This window comes from Cherax quadricarinatus, chromosome 51 (assembly GCF_038502225.1).
Source record: "Cherax quadricarinatus isolate ZL_2023a chromosome 51, ASM3850222v1, whole genome shotgun sequence".
Taxonomy (NCBI): Eukaryota; Metazoa; Arthropoda; class Malacostraca; order Decapoda; family Parastacidae; genus Cherax; species Cherax quadricarinatus.
Genome location: NC_091342.1, coordinates 12480842 through 12504010, shown reverse-complemented (window position 1 = coordinate 12504010; position 23169 = coordinate 12480842). Strand labels below are relative to the sequence as shown.

Genomic DNA, 23169 nt, shown 5'->3' with positions numbered 1-23169 from the left:
TGTCATTCTCTCTATTTTTCTTGCCTTTATGTCCTTCACTAAGTTCACTGAGAAGATGTCCCAGTCACTTTTGAACATTCACTTAGTGTATCATGCCAGTCAAAGTCAATATGAATCAGTCAATAGTACCAATATTCCCTTACTGACTGAAAGACAATACCTAGCCCTTGAGCAATGTGTTTGTTCTCACAGTTTGTATCTGAGATTTGTTAAAGTGCTGCGAAATGTGAAGTTCAGATTAAGTTCCTATAGATCCGTGAATTACTTATTAACTTAGCCGAGCGGTCAGGCACTAGTAACTCTGTCACTCCCATCTGTGTTCCACCTACACCTTCAGACTTGCAGGATAGTGTTCCGTTGCCTCAAGTGTCCGGGGACACTCAGACTGCTTTGAGTGCACAGCCTATCCCTGCAATGTCTGCTAGTTCAAGTAGTAGTTTCTCCACGGGATGCCTTGTCAGAAAACTACTTGCAACTAGTAATGCCATCTCTTGTTGATGTCACATGCCGTATGCAGAAAGACGTCTCTGTTGTGGCTAGTGCTCTCACTAGAGTGTCTGTTGTTGTCCCTTGTGTTCCAGATTGTGATCCCATCCTAGTTGACAGTAATTCGTGCAATGTAAGAAGTTATTTCTCGAGTAACTTTCACATGTTGTTAACGTTTGTAAGTGAAGTTTCTTTTTAGCTGATACCTCGTGTCACTGTGTGCGACTAATTGAATATCAGCATTGTTTATTTCTTTTCCCCTGTGTTTACAGTGAGAGATAGTAGATCCCTTCTCCCTTGCTCATATTGCGTGTTATAGCGTTATTTTTTTCAACCGGGGAGAGTCATCCACTCCACCGAGTTTGTTCATTCCTCCAGTAAGAAAGAACCGATCCCTTGTGTTCTGGTGATTCGATTCCTGCTCCAGGAAGATCTTATTCTGACTGTGAAGCCACCAGCACCCATTAGTGACTTTGTAATGGGGCAAGAAATACTGTATCGAACAGCCGAGTTGGGTACTCCAAGTAGAAGAGTGTACCAATTAGTAATTCCACAGTCACTAGTGAAAGTAGCTCTACAGCTAGTTCACGATGCACCAGGTGTTGCACACCCTGGTATGGATCGTTCTGTGAAACAAGCCAGAATGAAGTACTTTTGGCCACGTATGGCAACTGACATTTCAGAGTATGTTAAGAAATGTAGTGTTTGTATGCAACATAAAGGAAATGTCAATGGTCCTAATCCAATCTAAGTGTACCCTACCACTAGCAAACTGTGGGAAAGAGTTGCCCTTGATTTGTTAACCAATTTTAAATGTTCCCTCCAAGGCAACAAACATGTGTGTGTTATGGTAGACCATTTCACCAGATATTGTGAGTTAGTTCCTATTGCAGATAAGACTGCAGAGACAGTAGCTAAAGCGTTAGCACTTGCTCATTCTTATCAATCAACATGTATAACAACAAGAACTGTAGAAATACAGGTAGAAACATTACTGTTAGGGCACAAGAATGTGCAATTATGATGCAGTGGACCCCTGGATTACGACATTAATCCGTTTCAGGAAGCGTGTCTTATAATGACTCTGTTGTAAGTCGAATTAATTTTCCCCATAAGAAATAATGGAAATCCAATTAATCCGTTCCACACACAAAAGTATTAAACAAAATTTTTTCACATGAAATATACATTTCCCAACACAGAAAACAATGAGACATGCAGAATAAATAAATAAATAATAAAATGACACTTACCTTTATTGAAGGCATATTGAGGAGTGATAAGACAGAAGGAGGGGAGAGGATAGAGGGGTTTACAATTGTTTGGAAGGGGGAATCCCCTTCCATAAAGACTTCAGGTAGCAAGTCCTTTTCAGGGGTTACTTCCCTTGGCATTAGAACCAACTTGAGAGTCACTGGACTGTGTCACACCAAAAATCTGTTCAGAGAGCTCTGTTTCTGGCATCTCTAAGATTTCCCTAAAATGTGACACAACACTGTCAATGTAGATGTTGCCAGCACAGCCTGCAACAGCTATGTCAGGGTGATGTTCATCCATAAAGGTTTGCACTTCAATCTACTTTGCACAAAAGTCCTTTATCTTTAACAAATTAAGACAAAGAACTCGGTTCATTCGTCTCGAACATGTCCGCGCAGCCTGAGCGGCCCAGCCACTCCATCTACAGCCAGTGTGCCACTGTTTACAAGCCAGTGAGAATGATTCCAGGTATACATGTGATACATTTTGTATTATACCATTGTTTTTAGTGCTTGTAACTGTTAAATAAGCTTCAAGTGCCAGCCCTGTGGTAAAGAGGGTGAGAAACACTATTGAATTCAAGAAAGAGATCATCGCAAAATACGAAAGTGGAGTGCGTGTCTCCGAGCTGGCCAAATTGTATAACAAACCCCCATACAACCATCACTACTATCTTGGCCAAGAAAAAGACAATCAAGGAAGCTGTTGTTGCAAAAGGTGCAAATTTCCTTACAAAACAGAGATCGCAAATACTCAAAGATGTGGAGAGACTGTTGTTGGTGTGGATCAACGAGAAACAATTATCAGGAGACAGTGTTTAGCAGTTAATTATATGTGAAAAGGCAAGGCAGTTGCATAATGATCTCGTAAAGAAAATGCCTGGAACTAGTGCTGATACCGATGAATTTAAGGCCGGCAAAGGCTGGTTTGAGTTTTAAGAATCGTAGTGGCATACACAGTGTGATAAGGCATGGTGAGGCTGCCAGCTCTGACAAAAAAGTGGCTGAAACATATGTGCAGGAATTTAAGTGGTACATATAGGCTGAGCAATTAAAACCCCAATAAGTGTTCAATTGTGACGAAACAGGCCTGTTTTGGAAGAAAATGCCAAACAGGACCTACAATACTCAGGAGAAAAAGGTACTCCCAGGACACAAGCCTATGAAAGACAGGCTAACTTTAATGTTTTGTAGTAATGCTAGTGGGGATTGCAAAGTGAAGCCTTTACTGGTCTATCACTCTGAAACTCCCAGAGTGTTCGAGAAAAACAGCGTCATCAAGACTAAATTGTAAAACATGGGTCACTAGGGACATTTTCCTAGACTGGTTCCATGACGTGTTTGGCCCCAGTGTGAAAAAATACCTCCTGGAAAATAAACTGGAACTCGAGTACCTCCTGGTATTAGACAATGCTCCTGCTCATCCTCCAGACTTGGAAGAGCGAATGGTGCTGGAGTTTAGTTTCATCAAAGTCAAGTTTTTGCCTCCTAACACCACTCCTCTCCTCCAGCCCATGGACCAGCAGGTCATTTCAAATTTCGAAAAACTGTACACCAAAGCAGTGTTTCAAAAGTGCTTTGAAAGGACCTCAGACACTGAACTGACCCTAAGAGAGTTCTGGAAAGATCACTTCAGTATCCTCAGTTGCATAAACCTTATAGGTAAGGCTTGGGAGGGAGTCACTTGTAGGACTTTGAACTCTGCCTTAAGAAAACTGTCACCAGAATGTGTACAAGAGAGGGATTTTCAAGGGTTTGGGGCTGACCCTGAGGAGCGTATGCCAGTTGTGGAATCTATTGTGGCACTGGGGAAGTCCATGGGGTTGGAGGTTAGTGGTGAGGATGTGGAAGAGTTGGAGGACAACGATGAAGAGCTAACCATTACAGAGCTGCAAGAGCTTGAGGTGCCACACCAACAGACCAGAGCTCAGGAATTTCCTTCAAAGGAGGAGGAAGAGAGATGGAGGAAGTTAACTTCTTCAAAGATTAAGGACATTTGTGCAAAGTGGATTGAAGTGCCAACCTTTATGGATGAACATCACCCTGACATAGCTGATGTAGGCCATGCTGGCAATATTTACAATGACAGTGTTGTGTCCCATTTCAGGGAAATCTTAGAGAGATGCCAGAAACAGCTCTCTAAATATATTTTTGGTGTGACAGGGGTCCAGTGACTCAAGTTGGTCCTAGTGCCATTAAAATACAAAGAAGGGAAGTAACCCCTGAAAAGGACTTGCTGTCTTAAGTCTTTATAGAAGGAGATTCCCCCTCCAAACAATTGTTAACTCCTCCATCCTATCCCTTCCTTCTGTCTCATCATTCACCAATACATCTTCAATAAAGGTAAGTGTCATTTCATTATTTATTTACTCTGCATGTCTCATTGTTTTCTGTGTAGGGAAATGTATATCTCGTGTAAAAAAATTATTTTGTAAAAAAATTACTTTTGGGTGTCTAGAACAGATTAATTGGATTTCCATTATTACTTACGGGGAAAATTAATTCGGATTACGACAGATCCTGGAATGGATTAATGTCATAATCCAGGGGTCCACTGTATTTCATACATTTGCAACATCTGCCATAACACCCCTATCCACCTTATCATATGCCTTTTCTAAATTCATAAATGCAACCTTTATGTAAGTACTGCTCATATTATATGCTTCAATGTAAAGACTGTCTACACATCCTCTACCCTTCCCAAATCCTCCCTCCCTTTCTTGCATTCCTATTTTCTCTTAACCCTTTCAATAAAAATCCTACCACAAACTTCATCTGGTATACTCAACAAGCTTATTTCTTTAAAATTCTTACATTCTCTCTTGACCCCATTTTCCTTATAAAAGGGAACTATGCATACTCACTGCCCATCCTTTGGCACCTTTTCTTCATTTATGCTTACATGAACAAACACACAACCATTAATACAATACCACCACCTGGAAATATAAACCCATATGCAGTATAACGTGATCCTTTATTGACAACGTTTCGCCCATGCAGTGGGCTTTATTAAGTCAAAAACAGATCTACCGGTGTGAAACATACGTGAGTGTTTATAGGATGAGAATGCTGGGTCAGATGGAGAAAGCTGCATGTGACAATCTTCTGAGTAGATAGTCTAAAAACTTGGGTAGCTTTTAAAAGGGACTGGATAAGTATACGAGTAGACCTGCAGTGTTCCTCGATTCTTATGTTCTTATGTGGGATAGCGATGAAGAAGTTTCTTGGCAAGAGGTTCAGCTATGTTATAGGCAGTGTCTTCTCGGTAGAAGACACTGCCGAGAAGAGATACAGTCCTCCCCACTAACTCCATTGCCAAACACATTTCCAACATCTTTTCCAAAACCTCATTCCAAGTACAGGTACCATCCGACTTACGACCAAGCTTGGTTCCGGCCAACCGGTCCTAAGTCAAAATGGACGTAAGTCGAGCCTTTGAAAACTGACATACATGTACTGGGTAGGGCATAATGTCAAACCTTTCCTATATAAACTACCTACATAATACTGTAATGTAATGTACAATCATTATTTCATTCCTTTTACCATAATTTACTTCTATTGTTATATTTTAATTATTTATGTACTGTATATAATGTATACATGGTAGTGATCTGTATTGTAAATTTTACATCGCATACACTACCATATGTTACTGTTATCTTTATGTATTGTCGACATAGTGGAATGGGAGAATACCACTGGTAGTGTCATCCTGCCAGAATGTAGTATACCCTATACCCTAAGAAAAGAGAAACAACTCCGGAACATGTGTAATACGTATCCAGCTGGCTGGGTGGGTGGGTGGTTGGCTGGCTGACTGGCTGACCAAATGTGGCGCTCTCTCTCTCTCTCTGTATCTCTCTCTCTCTCTCAGGTACACGTAAGTAAAGTTATCATATAGTATAAATTACCTAGGATAACCCAAAAAATCCAGATGAAGTGCTATACAATGGATCTGTGCTCCAGTGCCTTAAATTAATAATAATAATAATTATTATTATTACAATAATACATATGTACTAATATTATTATTATTAAACTATAATATAATAATCATGTCCACTCATTACTTACTTTAAAACATCTGTAGTCTTAATGTAGAGTGAGAGGTGAGTAAACAGGATTAAATGAATACACGAGAGAGAGAATGAGAGGGTAGAAGGTTGGCGAGTTATGTAAACAAACGTTGTTGTTGCCAACCCGGACACGAATGGTTTTTGTTCACTTTGTCAAGCCAACCAGGAAAACATCTCATATTTGTTAATTTATATGTTTATATGTTATGTAGCATGTTTATTATATAATTTTGAAAAAAAAAAAATCATAGATGGATTAAGCAAAATGTCTATATTAACATTTTATACGCATTTAATGCGCCTCAGTGATTATTATTGTTATTATCATTATTAATATGGCATCTTCAAGACCAATTACAAATTACACTCTTAATGAGTGGCTCTGAGACAGACAAGCAGACAAAGACACACAGGTAGACAGAAAGACACACACAGGTAGACAGACAGACACACAGGTAGACAGAAAGATAGACACACAGGCAGACAGAAAGACACACAGGTAAACAGAAAGACAGACACATAGGTAGACAGACAGCTAAACAGACACACACAGACACAGATATACAGGCAGACAGATACAGACAGGTTTATGTGCAACAGTGAAAACAAATAGAGAGTTCGAGAGTAAGAGCCTTTCTTGCCACAATCTCCAGTGCAAGATTTAGACTTCATCTTAGGGGCCATGGTGAAATTTACTGTACAGTATGATGCTGCTGATAGGGCAGGGTTACTCAAACTGATGCTGCCAGCATGACGCATTGCCGCCGCGAGTATTGTCAAATATTGTACAGCAGTGTGCATCAGCCGGCCCAGCCCAGCTGCCAGATGCACGGTCGTAAGTCGAGTGGACGTATGTTGAGCAGGTCGTAAGTCGGATGGTAGGTGTATCTACCTTCACATCCACTACCATCAAGGACATTACCAGTAATAGACAGGACAAGCTTGAATCCTTTTCAGGGGTATACACAATCCCTTGTAATGACTGCAGCAAATTATACGTTGGCGAAACATCCAGAGACCTCCAAACACGTATTTCAGAACACCAGTACGCAGACAGATCTGACGATCCAAGGAATGCCTGTGTTCAACACCGAAATTCACATAACCATATAATCAACTACAGAAATGCAAGACTCATAGCCAGAGAAGACAACACTCAATACCAAAGAATCCTGGAATCATCACTTATCTGTTATGTCCAACAGCTTAAACCAAAACAACGGCTTCTATAACATGGCTGAACCTCTTGCCAAGAAACTTCATCACTATCCCACATAAGAACGTAAGAATCGAGGAACACTGCAGGAGGTCTACTCATATCCTTATCCAATCCTTCTTAAAAGCTACCCAAGTTTTTAGATTATCTACTCGGAAGATTGCCACACACAGCTTTCTCCACCTGACCCAACATTCTCATCCTATAAATACTCACGTATGTTTCACCCAGGAAGATCTGTTTATGACTTGATAACATTTTGCCCACGCAGTGGGCTTTGTCAATAAAGGGTCACATTATACTGCATGAGTGTTTATATTTCCATTGTGTTGGTATTTTATACCATTTATTTCCAATACCACCACCTGCTCATAACATGCCTTAATTCCATATATCTCAACCACTTTACCCCATTTCATTCTACACACTGCCTCATGCACTTGCCCCCACATGCACTGCAGGCTGCTGTTTACTCATCCGATATTATCCTTCCCTGTCCAATTAATGAGATCACTGCCTCCCCTTCATCACTAACATTCAAAACTTGCCAAAATATTCTTTCCATCTTCCTAGTGCCTCCACCTCCCCATCTAACATCTTCCCTCTTTCATTTTTAATGGCTACAGCCATCTGATCTCCCAGCTTCTTGGTGTTATTGATCTCTCCAATAATCTTATTATCATCAGAATTTGCTGATAAGACTCACCCATTCTCTCAGTGGCTCTCCTTTTGCAGTCCCTCACCACTCTTCCTCTCCATATACTCCATCTATCCTTTTACATTGCTAATTTTTTTTTTCTCCCTCCCTTACCAACCTCTTTACCAGATCAGTCCACCAATCATTCCTTTTCTCACCTGCATCTACCCTCCTATACTCTCAAACTTTTGTGGCTTACTCCAGCAATGCATTTTCAAATTTATCCCGTATCTCCTCAACCATCTTCATTCAGGTACTTTCCCTAATCCATCTTTTGCTCGGTAGCTACTTACACCTTTCTGAGACTCTCTTTCTTAATTCATTTACGTTCACTTTTCTCTTACCCACTGCTGCTAGTCTCCTTGTGCTCCTTTTATCTCACTTTTGCTGTAGCTACCAATAAATAATGATCTAACATATCTGTCATTCCTCTAAAGCATACCTATCTAAGTCTGTTCATTAATCTGTCATCTAATAATACATAGTCTACCAAAATGCTGTTGAGTTATATCTTATCTTGTAGTCTTAGCTTCTTTCCAAAAATAATCAAGACCAACTACAAAAACTTTTTCTATATACAATTTAATTAAGCCCCCCCCCTCCCCCATTTTTATTTACCCCTGGCACTCCAAATTTGAATACAACACCAACCACAACTGTTTCACTGACTGTGGCATTCAAGTCTCCAACAACAGTTCTCTAGATTGGCTCAAAACTCTAAACATTCACTCAATACCTCTGAAAATTTCTCCAATACACCTCCCACCCCCTGGTTAACCCTTTCAGGGTTTCGGACGTACTAGTACGGCTTACGCACCAAGGTTTTTGACGTACTAGTACGCCTAAATTCTAGCGCCCTCAAATCTAGTGAAGAGAAAGCTGGTAGGTCTAAATATGAAAGAATGTGTCTATGCAGTCAGTGTGCACAGTATAAAAAAAATCCTGCAGTACACAGTGCATAATGAGAAAAAAAAAAACTGACCATGTTTTTGGATTAAAACAGAAACTTTGCACTGTATTTTTGTATGGTATTTATGGTTGTATTCTAGTTTTCCTGGTCTCATTTTATAGAATGGAAGACATATTACAGAAATTGAGATGATTTTGACTGGTATTACAATGAAAAGGTACCTTGAAATTGAGCTCAAAGTAGCAGAAATGTTTGATTTTTACCAAGTTCAAAAGTAAACAAATCATACTAAGCGCCCAGTACATGTTAACTGGTGAGTCTAATATTCTTTCACCGATATTATTTATATCATTTCTACACTAATGCAGTAGTCTGCAAAACAGTAAATCATTCGTTTGGAAAACAAACGAATGTAAGAGGGGCCTGGGGACCTGACTAATGAACAGAGGAAATGTTATTTTAGTGCCAGGAATGTCTTTCTTGTTTATTCTGGACCCTATTTCGAAATTGACATCTTTTGAAATTTGTGTGAAATTGGCAAAATTGCTAAATTTTGACCACTGTATTGGATAGCTGAAATTGGTAAATGGGTAGTTTCTTGCGCTCGTTCGATAGAAAAAATGGAGTTCTAGCGAAATAGTTAAGATTTTTGTCAGACTAGCACACTGGAATTCGCCGAAAATAGGGCTCAAAGTGGGCAAAATCGCCGATGCGTAAACATCGTCAAGACCGCTAACTTCGCGAGAGCATAATTCCATAAGTTTTCCATCAAATTTCATACTTTTGGTGTCATTATGATCGGGAAAAGATTCTCTATCTTTTCATAAGAAAAAATATTTTTTTTTTTAAATTTGGGTAACCCTGAGAACAAGTCTGGGAGAGGGCCTGGGGACCCTGAAAGGGTTAACCCTTTCAGGGTCCAAGGCCAAAATCTGAAGTGGTGCCCCAGTGTCCAAGAATTTTCAAAAACAAAAATTTTTTTATTTTTTTCTTATGAATTGGAAGAGAATCTTTTTGTGGAGGTAATAAAACAAAAAGTACGAAATTTTATGGAAAATTGACGAAATTATGCTCTCGCAAATTTTGATGTGTCAGTGATATTTATGAATCAGCAATTTTGCCGACTTTGACTCCCATTTTAGGCCAATTACATTATTCCAGTCAACCAAATTCTTAGCTATTTCACTAACATTACTTCTATTCTATCAATTGAGCACAAGAAATCGCCAAGTCAACTGTTTCAACTACAAAATAAAGTGATCGGAAATTGGTAATTTGGCCAATTTAACACAAAGTTAAAAATATTCCAATTTCAAAATAGGGTCCAGAATAAACAATGTAGGTATTCCTGACACTAAACTAACATTTCCTCTGTTTATTAGTTACGTTTTGAGACTTTACAAATAAATTCCATTTTGATTTTTTATTCACACCAATAAATAGAAGATTTACTGTTATGCAATATTTTAATAATTGTATAAATATCATCACCACATTTGTGAATGTATATTAGACCCACCAGCAGGTGTGTGTTAGACGTGTGAGGTCGTTTGTTTACTCTTGAACATCGGCAAAAATTTAACATTTCTGCTACTTTGAGCTCAGTTTCAAGCCATTTCCAGTGCAAAAACCAATCAAAATCATCTCTATTTCTGTAATATGTCTTCCATTCTATCAAATGAGACCAAGAAATCGCAAATACAACTATAAAAAACATACGAAAAAACACTTCAAAGTTGCTGTTTTAATAAAAAATCACGGTCTCAGTTTTTTCTCTCTCATTATACACAGTGTGCTACAGGATTTGTTTTATGTGGTGCACACATACCACATAGATGTATTCTCTCATATCTAGGCCCAAATTTACCACTCGCAGTTTATCAGAGTGAGCTGAGCTCATGGCGTAGATCTACGGTTTGGACCATGAACATAAAGCCGTAGATCTACGGGACGGACCCTGAAAGGGTTAATAAACACTTACTAAAACCACTTTTCACATCCTGCCTTTATTCTCTTTTCTTTCCATAACTAATCATATAAAAATATTACTGTTACTCCTTTTTTCCATTCTTCGTTCTGGTTCTCTCTGATACACCTGACCTAATCCCATTTACCCCTCCATTTAAATTTTTCTATCACTTTTAGACTTTCTTCACTAAACCCTTTCACTGTTTCTTACATAGATCTATGGTAGCAATGTCATGGTTTCTCACTTATATAAAAGCTTTGATTTCAGCTCCCTTGGATAAGCTGCGAGTGGAAAATTTTGCCCTAGATATAAAAAAAATGGGTTTGTACAGTTAGTGTACAGTATAAAAAAAAAAAATCCTAACCCCCACAGTGCAGAATGTTAAAACCAAAACTCGGATCTTGTGTTCAGTTTAAATTAGCAGCCTTGGGTTTTTCCAGGCTGGTTATGGTTTTATTGGCTGTTTCTTGGTATCAATTATAATAAAACAGAAGATATACTACTGAGAGATGATTTTTTGTTTCAGGACCATAAGTAGCTGGAAATTGGGCTCAAAGTAGAGGAAATATTTTTGAGAATTTACCTGACGGCCCCTACACCCCCTCAATCTGCTTTATGGATTTTAGTAGGTCCAATTCAATTACTGGCATTCCATAAACCATGATCTTTGATTTTTTGTTATTATGTATTCAAAATGGAATGTGATATCAATAACAGGCTTGAGGATGTGCTGATGAACACAAGGAAATGGCTTTAGTGCCTGAAATGTCTAGTGTTCATTTTAGACTTTTTAAAAATAAATTTTATTAAACTTGTTGTAAAATTGGCCAAATTACTGACTACAGGGAAGTTCTGGTAGGTGAATGAGCTGTTTCTTTTGCTCAATTGATTGAACTGAAAGCAAACTAGGAAAATAGTAATACTGGACAAATAGAAAAATGGAATTGGCTTAACCCTTAAACTGTCCAAACGTAGATCTACATTTGGACAGTTTAAGGGTTAAAACAGGACTCAACATTGGTGAAATCACTTATGCATAAATTGTGCCCAGATCACTAATTCTGCAACTGCATATTCTGCAAGGTTTCCATAAAATTTTGTAACTTACGTGTTACAAAATTCACTACCATTTCAGATTTTTTTTTTAAATGTGGACACTGAGATCAATATTAATTTCACGGGTATGGACAATGGAAGGGTTAACTTCAGGGCTTCCGATTGTGAATGGGTTAACCCATTCACTCTCCAGAACCCTGAAATGAATATTGCTCTCAGTGTCCACATTTAAAAAAAAAAAAAAAAACCCTTATGAAGTGATGGAGAATTTTTCTAAAGGTAATGACACCAAAAGTATGAATTTGATGGGAAACTAACAATTACATAGGTGCAAAGTTAATGGACTGGGCACAATTTACACAAGGGTGATTTTTTGTCCAATATGAATCCTATTTTAAGCCAATTCCATTGCTCCATTCGACCAAATTATTAGCTATTTTACTAGTGTGTCTTCCATTCTATCAGATAAGCATAAGAGACCACCCATTCATCTATCACAACTATGAAGCACATTAAAGTCAGTAATTCAGCCAATTTTACACAAAATCAACACTACACATTCCAGACACAAATATTTCATCTGTTCATTAATTACAGGCCTCTTCTATATTACACCTGCCTTCCATTTTGAATTCATCACCTCAAAAAATCTAAAATCTGCCCTATTTGTCAGATACAGTGGACCCCTGGTTATCGGCCGCTTCTGTTATCGGCCAACCCGGTGATCGGCCGTTTTTTCGGCGTCCAGTTATTGGCCGTTAATTTGGTGATTGGCCATTTGGGACACGTCCGTCCACCGGCTGGGGCCATTTGCATGCCAGTTTGGCTGTCTCTCTCAGTGGCTGAGGGAGCTTCTGCTCATACATCCAAACATATGATCCAAACAGATCACTAATTCTGCTTATTTCACTTATTTCCCATTGTAGTTTAATTTTTGCAGTGCAACTGTGAAATAAGTAACCATGGCTTCAAAGAAAGTACCTGCGGTAAAGAAAGTAAGAAACATGACTTAAGAAATCGTAATGACACGATTGCAAACAAACCATACTCCCGGCCGAGATTGAATCTTATTGTGGCTAGCTGGTCTAGTGGCTAACGCGACGGGCTGGAGTTTTGAGACTATGACCGCGGGTTCAATCCCGGCCGGGGGTATGGTTTTAAAGTAAGAAACACCATGGATTTAAGCGTGAAGTGACAGAAAAATATGACAGTGGTATGAGGGTGCTGGAACTTGCCAGGATGTACAGCAAGAATAAATCAATACACAAATAACCCGCACATAAAAGAGAGAAGCTTACGACGACGTTTCGGTCAGACTTGGACCATGTCGGACCGAAACGTCGTCGTAAGCTTCTCACTTTTATGTGCGGGTTATTTGTGTATCGCTCCAGTCACGGTATTGTGCCTTTTTGTTATTTAAGAATAAATCAACAATTACATACATCCTGGCAAAGAAAGAACAAATCAAGGACACTAATGTAGCGAAAGGAGTAACTTTTCTAACTAAACAAAGACCACCAATAATGGAAGAGATGGAAAAGTTATTATTATTGTAGATTAAGGAAAAAGAATTAGTGGGAGACAGTGTTGTGGATTCGAGTATTTGTGAGAAGGCAAGTTAGTTGCATGAGGATTTTGCAAAGAAAATGCCTGGAACAAGTGTTGCAGTTTGTGAATTTAGGGCCAGCAAAGGATGGTTTGACAGATTTAAGAAGCGTCGTGGCATACACAGTGTTGTATGGCATGGTGAGGCAGCAAGTTCTGACAAATGTGCGGCTGGAAAGTATGTTCACGAATTCCAGGACTACGTAAAGGCTGAAGGATTCGAACCCCAACAAGTGTTCAATTGTGATGAAATAGGTCTGTTTTGGAAGAAAATGCCAAACAGGACCTACATTACCCAGGAGGAAAAGGCGCTGCCAGGACACAAGCCTATGAAAGACAGGCTTACTCTTTGGTTGAGTGGTAATGCTAGTGGGGATTTCAAAGTGAAGCCTTTACTCGTGTATCACTCAGAAAATCCCAGAGTGCTCAAGAAAAACAATGTCATGAAGAACAGATTGTGTGTGATGTGGAAAGCTAATCGAAAGCTAATCATTAGGCATGGGTCACAAGATAAATTTTCGAAGAGTGGGTTAATGATGTGTTTGGCTCAAGCATGAAAAAATACCTCCTGGAAAAGAAACTGCCACTCAAATGCCTCCTGTTACTGGACAATGCTCCTGCACATCCTCCAGACTTGCAAGACCAAGTGTTTAGGGACTTCAGTTTCATCGCAGTGAAGTTCTTGCCTCCTAATACCACTCCTCTCCTCCAGCCCATGGACCAGCAAGTCATTTGTAACTTCAAAAAACTCTACACAAAAGCAGTTTTTCAAAAATGCTTTGAAGTGATCTCGGACACTCAGTTGACCCTAAAAGAGTTCTGAAGGAATCACTTCGCTATCCTCCACTGCATAAGCCTTATAGGTAAGGCTCGGGAGGGAGTGACTTCCAGGGCTTTCAACTCTGCTTGGAGAAAACTGTGGCCAGATTGTGTACAAGAGAGATTTTGAAGGGTTTGGGGCTGACCCTGACCCTGCAGACTCTATTGTGGCACTGGAGAATTCCCTGGGGTTGGAGGTGAGTAGTGAGAATGTGGACAAATTGGTGGAGGACCACAGGAAAGAGCTAACTACTGAAGAGTTGCAAGAGCTTCAACTGGAACAGCAACAGACTGCAGCTGAGGAACTTGCTTCAGAGGAGGAGGAAGAGGGAGTGAAGGAGGAGCCTTCTTCATTGATTAAGGACATTTGTGCAAAGTGGAATGATGTGCAAAATTTTGTCGAGAAGTACCACCCTGACAAAGCTGAAACAAGCCATATCTGCAACATGTTTAGTGACAAAACCCTGTCCCACTTCACCGAAATCTTAAAGAGACGCCAGAAACAGAGCACTCAGGACAGTTATTTTGCGAGACAGGGTACCAGTGACTCTTAACCCCTTCAGGGTCCAAGGCCCAAATCTGAAGTGGTGCCCCAGTGTCCAAGAATTTTCAAAAAAAAAATTTTTTATTTTTTCTTATGAAATGGAAGAGAATCTTTTTGTGAAGGTAATAAAACAAAAAGTACGAAATTTGATGGAAAATTGACGAAATTATGTTCTCGCGAATTTTGATGTGTCAGCGATATTTACGAAGCGGCGATTTTGCCGACTTTGACTCCCATTTTAGGCCAATTACATTATTCCAGTCAACCAAATTCTTAGCTATTTCACTAGTATTACTTCTATTCTATCGATTGAGCACAAGAAATCGCCAAGTCAACTGTTTCAACTACAAATTAAAGTGATTGGAAATTGTTAATTTGGCCAATTTAACACAAAGTTCAAAACATTCCAATTTCAAAATAGGGTCCAGAATAAACAATGTAGGTATTCCTGGCACTAAACTAACATTTCCTCTGTTCATTCGTTACGTTTTCAGGCTTTACAAATAAATTCCAATTTGATTTTTTATTCACATAATGAATTTTTATTCACACCAAAAAATAGAAGATTTACTGTTATGCAATACTGTAATAATTGTATAAATATCATCACCATATTATTGAATGCATATTAGACCCACCAGCTGGCGTGTATTAGACGTGTGAGGTCGTTTGTTTACTCTTGAACATCGGCAAAAATTTAACATTTCTGCTACTTTGAGCTCAGTTTCAAGCCATTTCCAGTGCTAAAACCAATCAAAATCATCTCTATTTCTGTAATATGTCTTCCATTCTACCAAATGAGACTAAGAAATCGCAAATACAACTATAAAAAACATACGAAAAAACACTGCAAAGTCGCTGTTTTAATCGAAAAATCATTATTTCAGTTTTTTTTCTCTCATTATACACAGTGTGCTGCAGGATCTGTTTTATGTGGTGCACACATACCACATAGATGTATTCTCTCCTATGTAGGCCCAAATGTACCACTCACAGTTTATCAGAGTGAGCTGAGCTCATGACGTAGATCTACGGTTTGGACCCTGAACGTAAAGCCGTAGATCTACGGGACGGACCCTGAAAGGGTTAAGCTGGACCTAGTGGCATTAAAAAAACAAGAAGCGAAGTAACCCCGGATAAGGACTTGGTACCTGAAGTCCTTATGGAGTGGGATTCCCCTTCCAAACACTAAGCCCTCCCTCTTTCCTCCTACCTGTCTTCCAGAAGCCAGCATTAGTCTTCAATAAAGGTATATAATATTTATATAATTGTAAAAAAAAAAAATTGTGAATATTTTTGTGTAACGGATTAATTTTTTTTTTTTTTTTTTTTTTAACAAGTCAGCCATCTCCCACTGAGGCAGGGTGACCCAAAAAGAAAGAAAAAATCCCCAAAAAGAAAATACTTTCATCATCATTCAACACTTCACCTCACTCACACATAATCACTGTTTTTGCAGAGGTGCTCAGAATACAACAGTTCAGAAGTATATACAGTGGACCCCCGGTTCACGATATTAATCCGTTCCTGAGAGCTCATCGTAAACCAAAATTATCGGAAAGCAAATCAATTTTCCCCATAAGAAATAATGGAAATCAAATTAATCCGTGCAAGACACCCAAAAGTATGAAAAAAAAACAACTTTTACCACATGATATATTAAGTTCAATGCAATATAATAATTACAATAACAATAATAACAATAGAATAATTGACACTTACCTTTAATGAAGATCTGGTGATGATTGATGGGATGGGAGGAGGGGAGTGTGTCAAAGTTTTTAATGTTTAGAAGGGGAATCCCCCTCCATTAGGACTTGAGGTAGCAAGTCCTTTTCCAGGGTTACTTCCCTTCTTTTAATGCCACTAGGACCAGCTTGAGAGTCACTGGACTTCTGTTGCACAACATATCTGTCCTTAGAGGCCTGTACCTCTCGTTCCTTTATGACTTTCCTAAAGTGATTCACAACACTGTCAGTGTACAGGTTGCCAACACGGCTTGCAGTAGCTGTGTCAGGGTGATTTTCATCAAAAAAGGTTTGCACTTCAAGCCACTTGCACACATTTCCTTAATTTCAATAGTCATTAGCACCCTTGGTCTCGAGGGGTTGGCACTAGAAGCTTTCTTGGGGCCCATGGTGACTTATTTTGCAGAAAAAAGCACCAAAAACAGTGATAATATGGATAATATAGAATGCACCGAATGTATCCTTAGATGCGGGCACACTGGCTGGCTTGTAAACACTGGACACATCTCGTACGAATCGTATTGCATACCGGGTTTTGTAACGGGAACCGAGGCAAATTTTCTGCGATATAATGCATCGGTTACCGGATTTATCGGATACCGATAGCATCGCGAACCGGGGGTCCACTGTATGTATAAAGATACACAACATATCCCTCCAAACTGCCAATATCCCAAACCCCTCCTTTAAAGTGGGATATTGGCAGTTTGGAGGGATATGTTGTGTATCTATGTGTATATACTTCTAAACTGTAGTATTCTGAGCACCTCTGCAAACACAGTAATTATGTGAGAGTGAGGTGAAAGTGTTGAATGATGATAAAAGTATTTTCTTTTTGGGGATTTTTTTTCTTTTTGGGTCACCCTGCCTCGGTGGGAAATGGCCGACTTGCTAAAAAAAAAAAAAAAAAAAAAGTATTTCCATTAATTCTTATGGGAAATATTATTTCGGTTTTCGGCCATGTCAGTTTTCAGCCGATCTGGAATAGATTACGGCTAATAACCAAGGGTCCACTGTACTAATATATAACCAGGAATGACTGGTCATGGTCTGTGGCATCCCAATAACTGAATTGGAAAAACCTTATAAAACATACCAGAAAGGAAGGAAAGGATGGAGGGTAAAATAGCTGTATCAGTCTACAAAAGTAAAGTATTTCTGCTACCTTATGGCCAATTTCAAGCATTTCTGGTCCTGAAACCAAAATCGTCTCTATTTCAGCAGTATGGCTTCCATTCTATCAAATACCAAGAAACAGCAAATAAAACCATAAAAACCATCCCTGAAAACACCTCAAAGTTACTATTTTAAACCAAGCATAAGGTCAGAATTTTGTTTTTCCCATCATGCACCACATGAGGCAAGATTTTTTTTTGATACTGTGCACACTGACTGCAAAGACCCATTCTCTCACATCCTGGCCAACATTTACAGCTTAACAGCTTTTTTTGAGCGAGACGAGCTCATGATGTACATCTACGTAATGGATTCTGGTGTCAATAACATCGATCTATGTGATGGAATGAAAGGGTTATGCAATGTTTGCTTGTATGGTGAAAAATATAAAAAATATCCTCATCTCTACTCAATATTGTAAAAACATGATTGCAAATAAATCAATGAACGGTGTATAAATATACCTAGTTGGATGAATCTTATTGTAGCCAGGTGGCCCATTGGCTTATGCACTGACCTGGGGTTTTACAACTCACTTGCCATGGGTTTAACCCCCACCTGTTCAGTGGTTTATTCATCAACAACAATTCTGCCATCCACAAAACCTGAAATGTTCAACAGACTTATTCCCTCATAATTCTTAATTTTGTCCCTCTTCTCTTTATAAAGATTATAGTGGTCCAGAGATCATGGTGGACAAAGCAAGGAACTTTGCCAGCGAAGAAAAAAGAGCAAGAATACGTGGTTACAAATGAAATAAACTTGACAATAAGAGAGAAAGCAGACCCTACATGAAGTCAAAACACAGACACAATAGGACTAAGAGATGGAACTTATCCCACAAACTTGGAAGATAATTCAAATAAGTAAACACAAAAAAACACCACAAATGCACCAACCACACCAATTAATTTAAAATCAATTTGTACTTTATTAAGAGTGAAGATAATTTACCAAGACATACACAGTAGCATAAATTTTATATACACCATCCTGACATTAAAAGAAGTAACTAAATAGCATAAATGGTAAGGAAATTTACCAGCATTTACATATGTTATCTCTTGAGAAATTATTCAACATGGTTCTTATTTTTGCTTGATACTACGAGGAAAATGTTTGAATTCTAATGCAAACCCATGGAGAGAAATGCAGAAATACCTACAATGATATATTTATGTTCTAACTTCATTACATGCATTCAAAAGAAAATCTATGTATCATTCAGCAATTCATGCACAGGTTTTGTGGACTCCTCTTTATTTTCAAATTAACTGAGCTACTTGACAAGACTAACATATTAATGTAAGGGAATAATCAACACAGTTAATTAACATATAACAAAAGAAATAGCCCCCCCTTAAAAAGATTGTCACTGCAAGTTATTACATTGAACTACAGTACTTAAACTGTAAGCTGTAACTGGATTATATACATAGAATACATACTACCATACTGCTACCATGTAACTGTGTGCATGTATGAAAGTGCAAATTCAAAGAACAAAAGTACCACAAAGTTAGTAGCGAATACAGATTGTACAGCTCATTCTTATGGATAAGCACAAATGATTAAGTTCAGTTTGAAGCTGTGAACACCAATGTCATTATACAAGAAGCATTCTAAACAGAATATATGTAGTTAGGAGAGCAAAGAAGCTGGCACAATCAGTAGAATTAGCACTAAGAAGAAATAAGATGAGCAATCGACTGGCAAGGAGTGAGAAAAGCCAGATAAATGTTGGTTGTAGTACAAGTAGGAGCTAAGGCAACCCAAGGAATGGGTTAGACACACCAGCATCACTCTAAATGCAGCTCATGTTTGACTGCATGAGGAATAACTTACTCTGTTATACCAGACCCTCTGGTGCTTTGCATAAACAAAGAAGTCTCCAAGTTAGCTCTGTGACCACTGTCCAACAATAATACATCTTGACATATTAATTAGCTACAAACCAGTAAAAGCCATTCTCATATCAATATTTAAATATAAGGGAAAGTATCATTTTTCCTAGTCAAAACCTGCAGAAACTATAATTCAGGTGCATGAAGGAGAAAGGGGTAAGGGGTAGCCTTCACTTAACAAATGGGATTCTAGACATAAAATTACACTGAGTGATGGCTGGTTAGAGAAAGGGTCTGCAATAATTATATATCAATATATTTTTCATTATAATTATAGATAAAGTGTTTAGTTCAATTAAATGAATGAAATATAAAGTATGCATGAAAGTCTTATAAAAAAAAAGTAACATGGGTATCAGACGAATATTAAAATCCAATCTCAAAGGAGCTATATACTAATGCTACTACTAATAATAATAATAATAATAATAATAATAATAATAATAATAAATAATAAAATAATAATAAGAATAATTACAATTATAATAATTTTATAATAAATAATAAAAGAAAACAGAGGTAGTAAGAAACCTCAAAGCATATTACTAGTATCTTTACATTAACTGCATTTAACAAGTTACTACAATTCTTGTAGAGCATACCTACAAATATTATAAGTATAAAATGACATTTCATTTCTAGCATAATTTACAATGATTATGGCTATTTTTCCTTAACATTCCTCATATTTCTCCTATGTGCGGGTTCTTTGTGTCACATTTTGACTAATTGGTGAACCCGAATTACTTAGCCATGCATGCCACATTGAAAATATGAGATCAAGCTTATTGTACGTGCTCTATGTTCACAAAATGTATTCATTTCTGCAGTAGCATAAAACTTCTTGTAAAGAATGAAAGACAACCTTTCTGCCTAAATGTTGTGGCACAAGATCTCCAAATATTTTATAACTTTGTAGTCATTTCTAAGCAAACTGTATAGCCACAGCATAATTAAGTTTTTCAAACTAAGTACAGTGTTTTTAAATAGCAATTCCAGAAAATTTCAGCCACTAGAGAAACTTGCAATGGTGTATATTCTTTTATCTGTTAAGTCTGCTGACGATTCCCAGAATTACCACCCCTGCAGCCCAGCCTCAGACCACTCAAAAATTACATGAATAAACTACAGAATTAAGACCACAGAAAAGTACACAAGAATAAATAAAAGTCCAGATTGATCTGCCTTCTTTTGTATTCACGAGACAGAAAGAAAAGACCAGTAATCACGCTACATTTAATAGGTTTCTGTTTTGCACTCAAATGACAAGGCAGCAACATCTTTTATTAAAGCAGTATTTATGAAATTTTTAAAACAGTAATAGTAGAAGTCAATGCCATATTAAAGTCATCCAACAAATTAGTGTGGGGGGGACTGGTGGAAGAGGGTAAAGTGTTTCCCTTCCTATAGGTCCCATGAAACTAAAAACAGCAAATACAAAATTAAATTTGCATATTTTTTTTTCAGATTTGGGTTCATTTTGCATTGCAGACAAACTAATATATCACAAATCTGATTAATAGTGACATTCATGAAAAATAATAACCAGAATATGAGAGATCTGAATGTAAGAAAGCCAACAGAAAAAATGTTAGATACGTAATTGAATATTTGGAGGTTATCCTCCAGCAAAAATGCTGAATGATCAAAATCAGTTAACACAGCTCACAAATTTGTAGGGATGACTGTACTAGGTATGTACAATATTTAAACATTTTGGCAATACAAAATAACAAAGGAAGAATCTGAAATAACACAATCAACCCTCTTATAACACCACTTCCTGTTGCTCGATTTTCTCATAACTTTTCAACGAGTGCAACCATAAGTTGGGAAGAATGAGAAAACCTTGATATTAGCTATATAAACCTTTAAAAAAATAGTTTAATGCAAGAAATATTGGTACAATACACTACAGCTTTTAATAGCATTAAGATACAGGAAAAATTTTGATAATCCATGACTCCTTCCCTCCCACTGAGTACCCATGAAGCCTGCAGTTCCATTCTATGAGTGAGCATATTGTGCCTCACTTTGTGGTTTATAGAGCTCTTTTGAATATTTTTATAACTATCTGGTCTCTGAAATTTAATTCTTGCACCCAAGAGAATTACACTAGTGATGCTGGAGATGCCAAAGAAGAATAAGCGTCAATCTATAACAGCAATGAAGAAATAGTGTTAGGATAAGTTTAGAGGTGGTGCACCTGTGATGGAAATTGTGTGTGTTTTAGGTGAATGAAGCAACCATTTGGACAATTAGAAAAAAGATAAGAGCTAGTAAATTAAACATGACTCACGAAATCGTAATGACACGATTGCAAACAAACCATACCCCGGCCGGGATTGAACCCGCGGTCAGAGAGTCTCAAAACTCCAGCCCGTCGCGTTAGCGGGTTCAATCCCGGCCGGGGTATGGTTTGTTTGCAATCGTGTCATTACGATTTCGTGAGTCATGTTGACGGCAGTGAAGGGACTTGAGCTAGAGTTCGTCACGGCCACGCTAGCTGGAGATTCGTCTGTAAAAACTTGCATTTGTGGTCACAGTGGTGCCTGTGCTAACCTTCCTATGGTGTAGAAATATACCTAGTTGGACGAATCTTATTGTGGCTAGCTGGTCTAGTGGCTAACGCGACGGGCTGGAGTTTTGAGACTCTCTGACCGCGGGTTCAATCCCGGCCGGGGTATGGTTAGTAAATTAAGTAGCAAAGACTGTCACATACTCAAAATATGCCCAAAATACTTCTCATGTAAAAGAAGTCTCCTTGGAATTTTCAATAATAACATTACAAGAATTATTCAATTCACTTATGTTCTGGTGAAAAAACATACAAGACTATAAGAGAAGTTATTTAATGTTTGGACTGAGGAACAAAACAAAGGGGGAAGGGTTCCCTTAGTGTGAAGGTAATAAGGTACAAAGCATCATCTTACTATAAAACTGAGGTGGGGAAAGCCTTCACAACAATACAAGTTAGGTTCTGAATGGTTTGAAAGTGTAATCAACTCCATACCCCACTCTTAAAATGCTTCAAGTAATGGGTAAAAAAGAGTAAGGAAAGGTGTACTGTAGTAATACAGGCATAATACAAAAGAAAATTTTTTTTACAAAATATGTTGACTGGAATGTAACTTTCTCATATGATATTCACTTTAAGTAATGTGATTTTATGTTATATGCTGATTCTCAGGACTAACTCCCATGTCATGAGAGAATTTACCAAATAAAAATAACTGGCTTATTTGTTAGACACTGCAATACAATTTTGATTCAAGATGGGTTTCCATTGCAGCATTAAATCTTTATGCACTATATGCAAAAGTTTTCAAATACAGGTACACATGTTCACACAGGTACAAGGATTTAGGGATTTTTTTTTTTTAAATAGGAAGTTGAGAAATGCAGAGCTGAGGAAGCAAGTGATGTGCATGAAATTAGTGAGAACAGAGAAAAATAAGCAAAAGATAAAAGGGCTGAAAAGACATGCCAAGTTCAAGTGCATATAAATCATTTCACACAACCATCATCAGTGTGAACAATCTGAAAAGCAGTTGTTGGGAAGTACCGATTATACAGTACAGTACATGAAGCTGGAACAGAGGTAGAGGCAAGGGAAGTGACAATTACAGGACAAAAGCATTGCTGACATGCGGCAACTCTACCGGATGAGATTTGATAAACGCAGCAGCTCTACCATT

General features: G+C 38.1%; 1 protein-coding gene across 13 annotated transcripts in view; it reads right to left on the bottom strand.

The window, feature by feature from the left end:
- Nucleotides 1–23169, bottom strand: part of shi (dynamin-1 shibire) — a 411365-nt gene that overhangs the window by 225765 nt on the left and 162431 nt on the right. For 9 of the 13 annotated variants that reach the window (XM_053784874.2, XM_053784869.2, XM_053784872.2 and 6 more), the window contains exon 9: nucleotides 19413–19478. The exons of 3 other annotated variants lie outside the window; for them this stretch is intronic. In XM_053784874.2, coding sequence (XP_053640849.1) covers nucleotides 19413–19478 — 66 coding nt within the window. The remainder of the gene's footprint in view (nucleotides 1–19412; nucleotides 19479–23169) is intronic. One more of the 13 variants, XM_053784870.2, reaches the window with a different exon arrangement.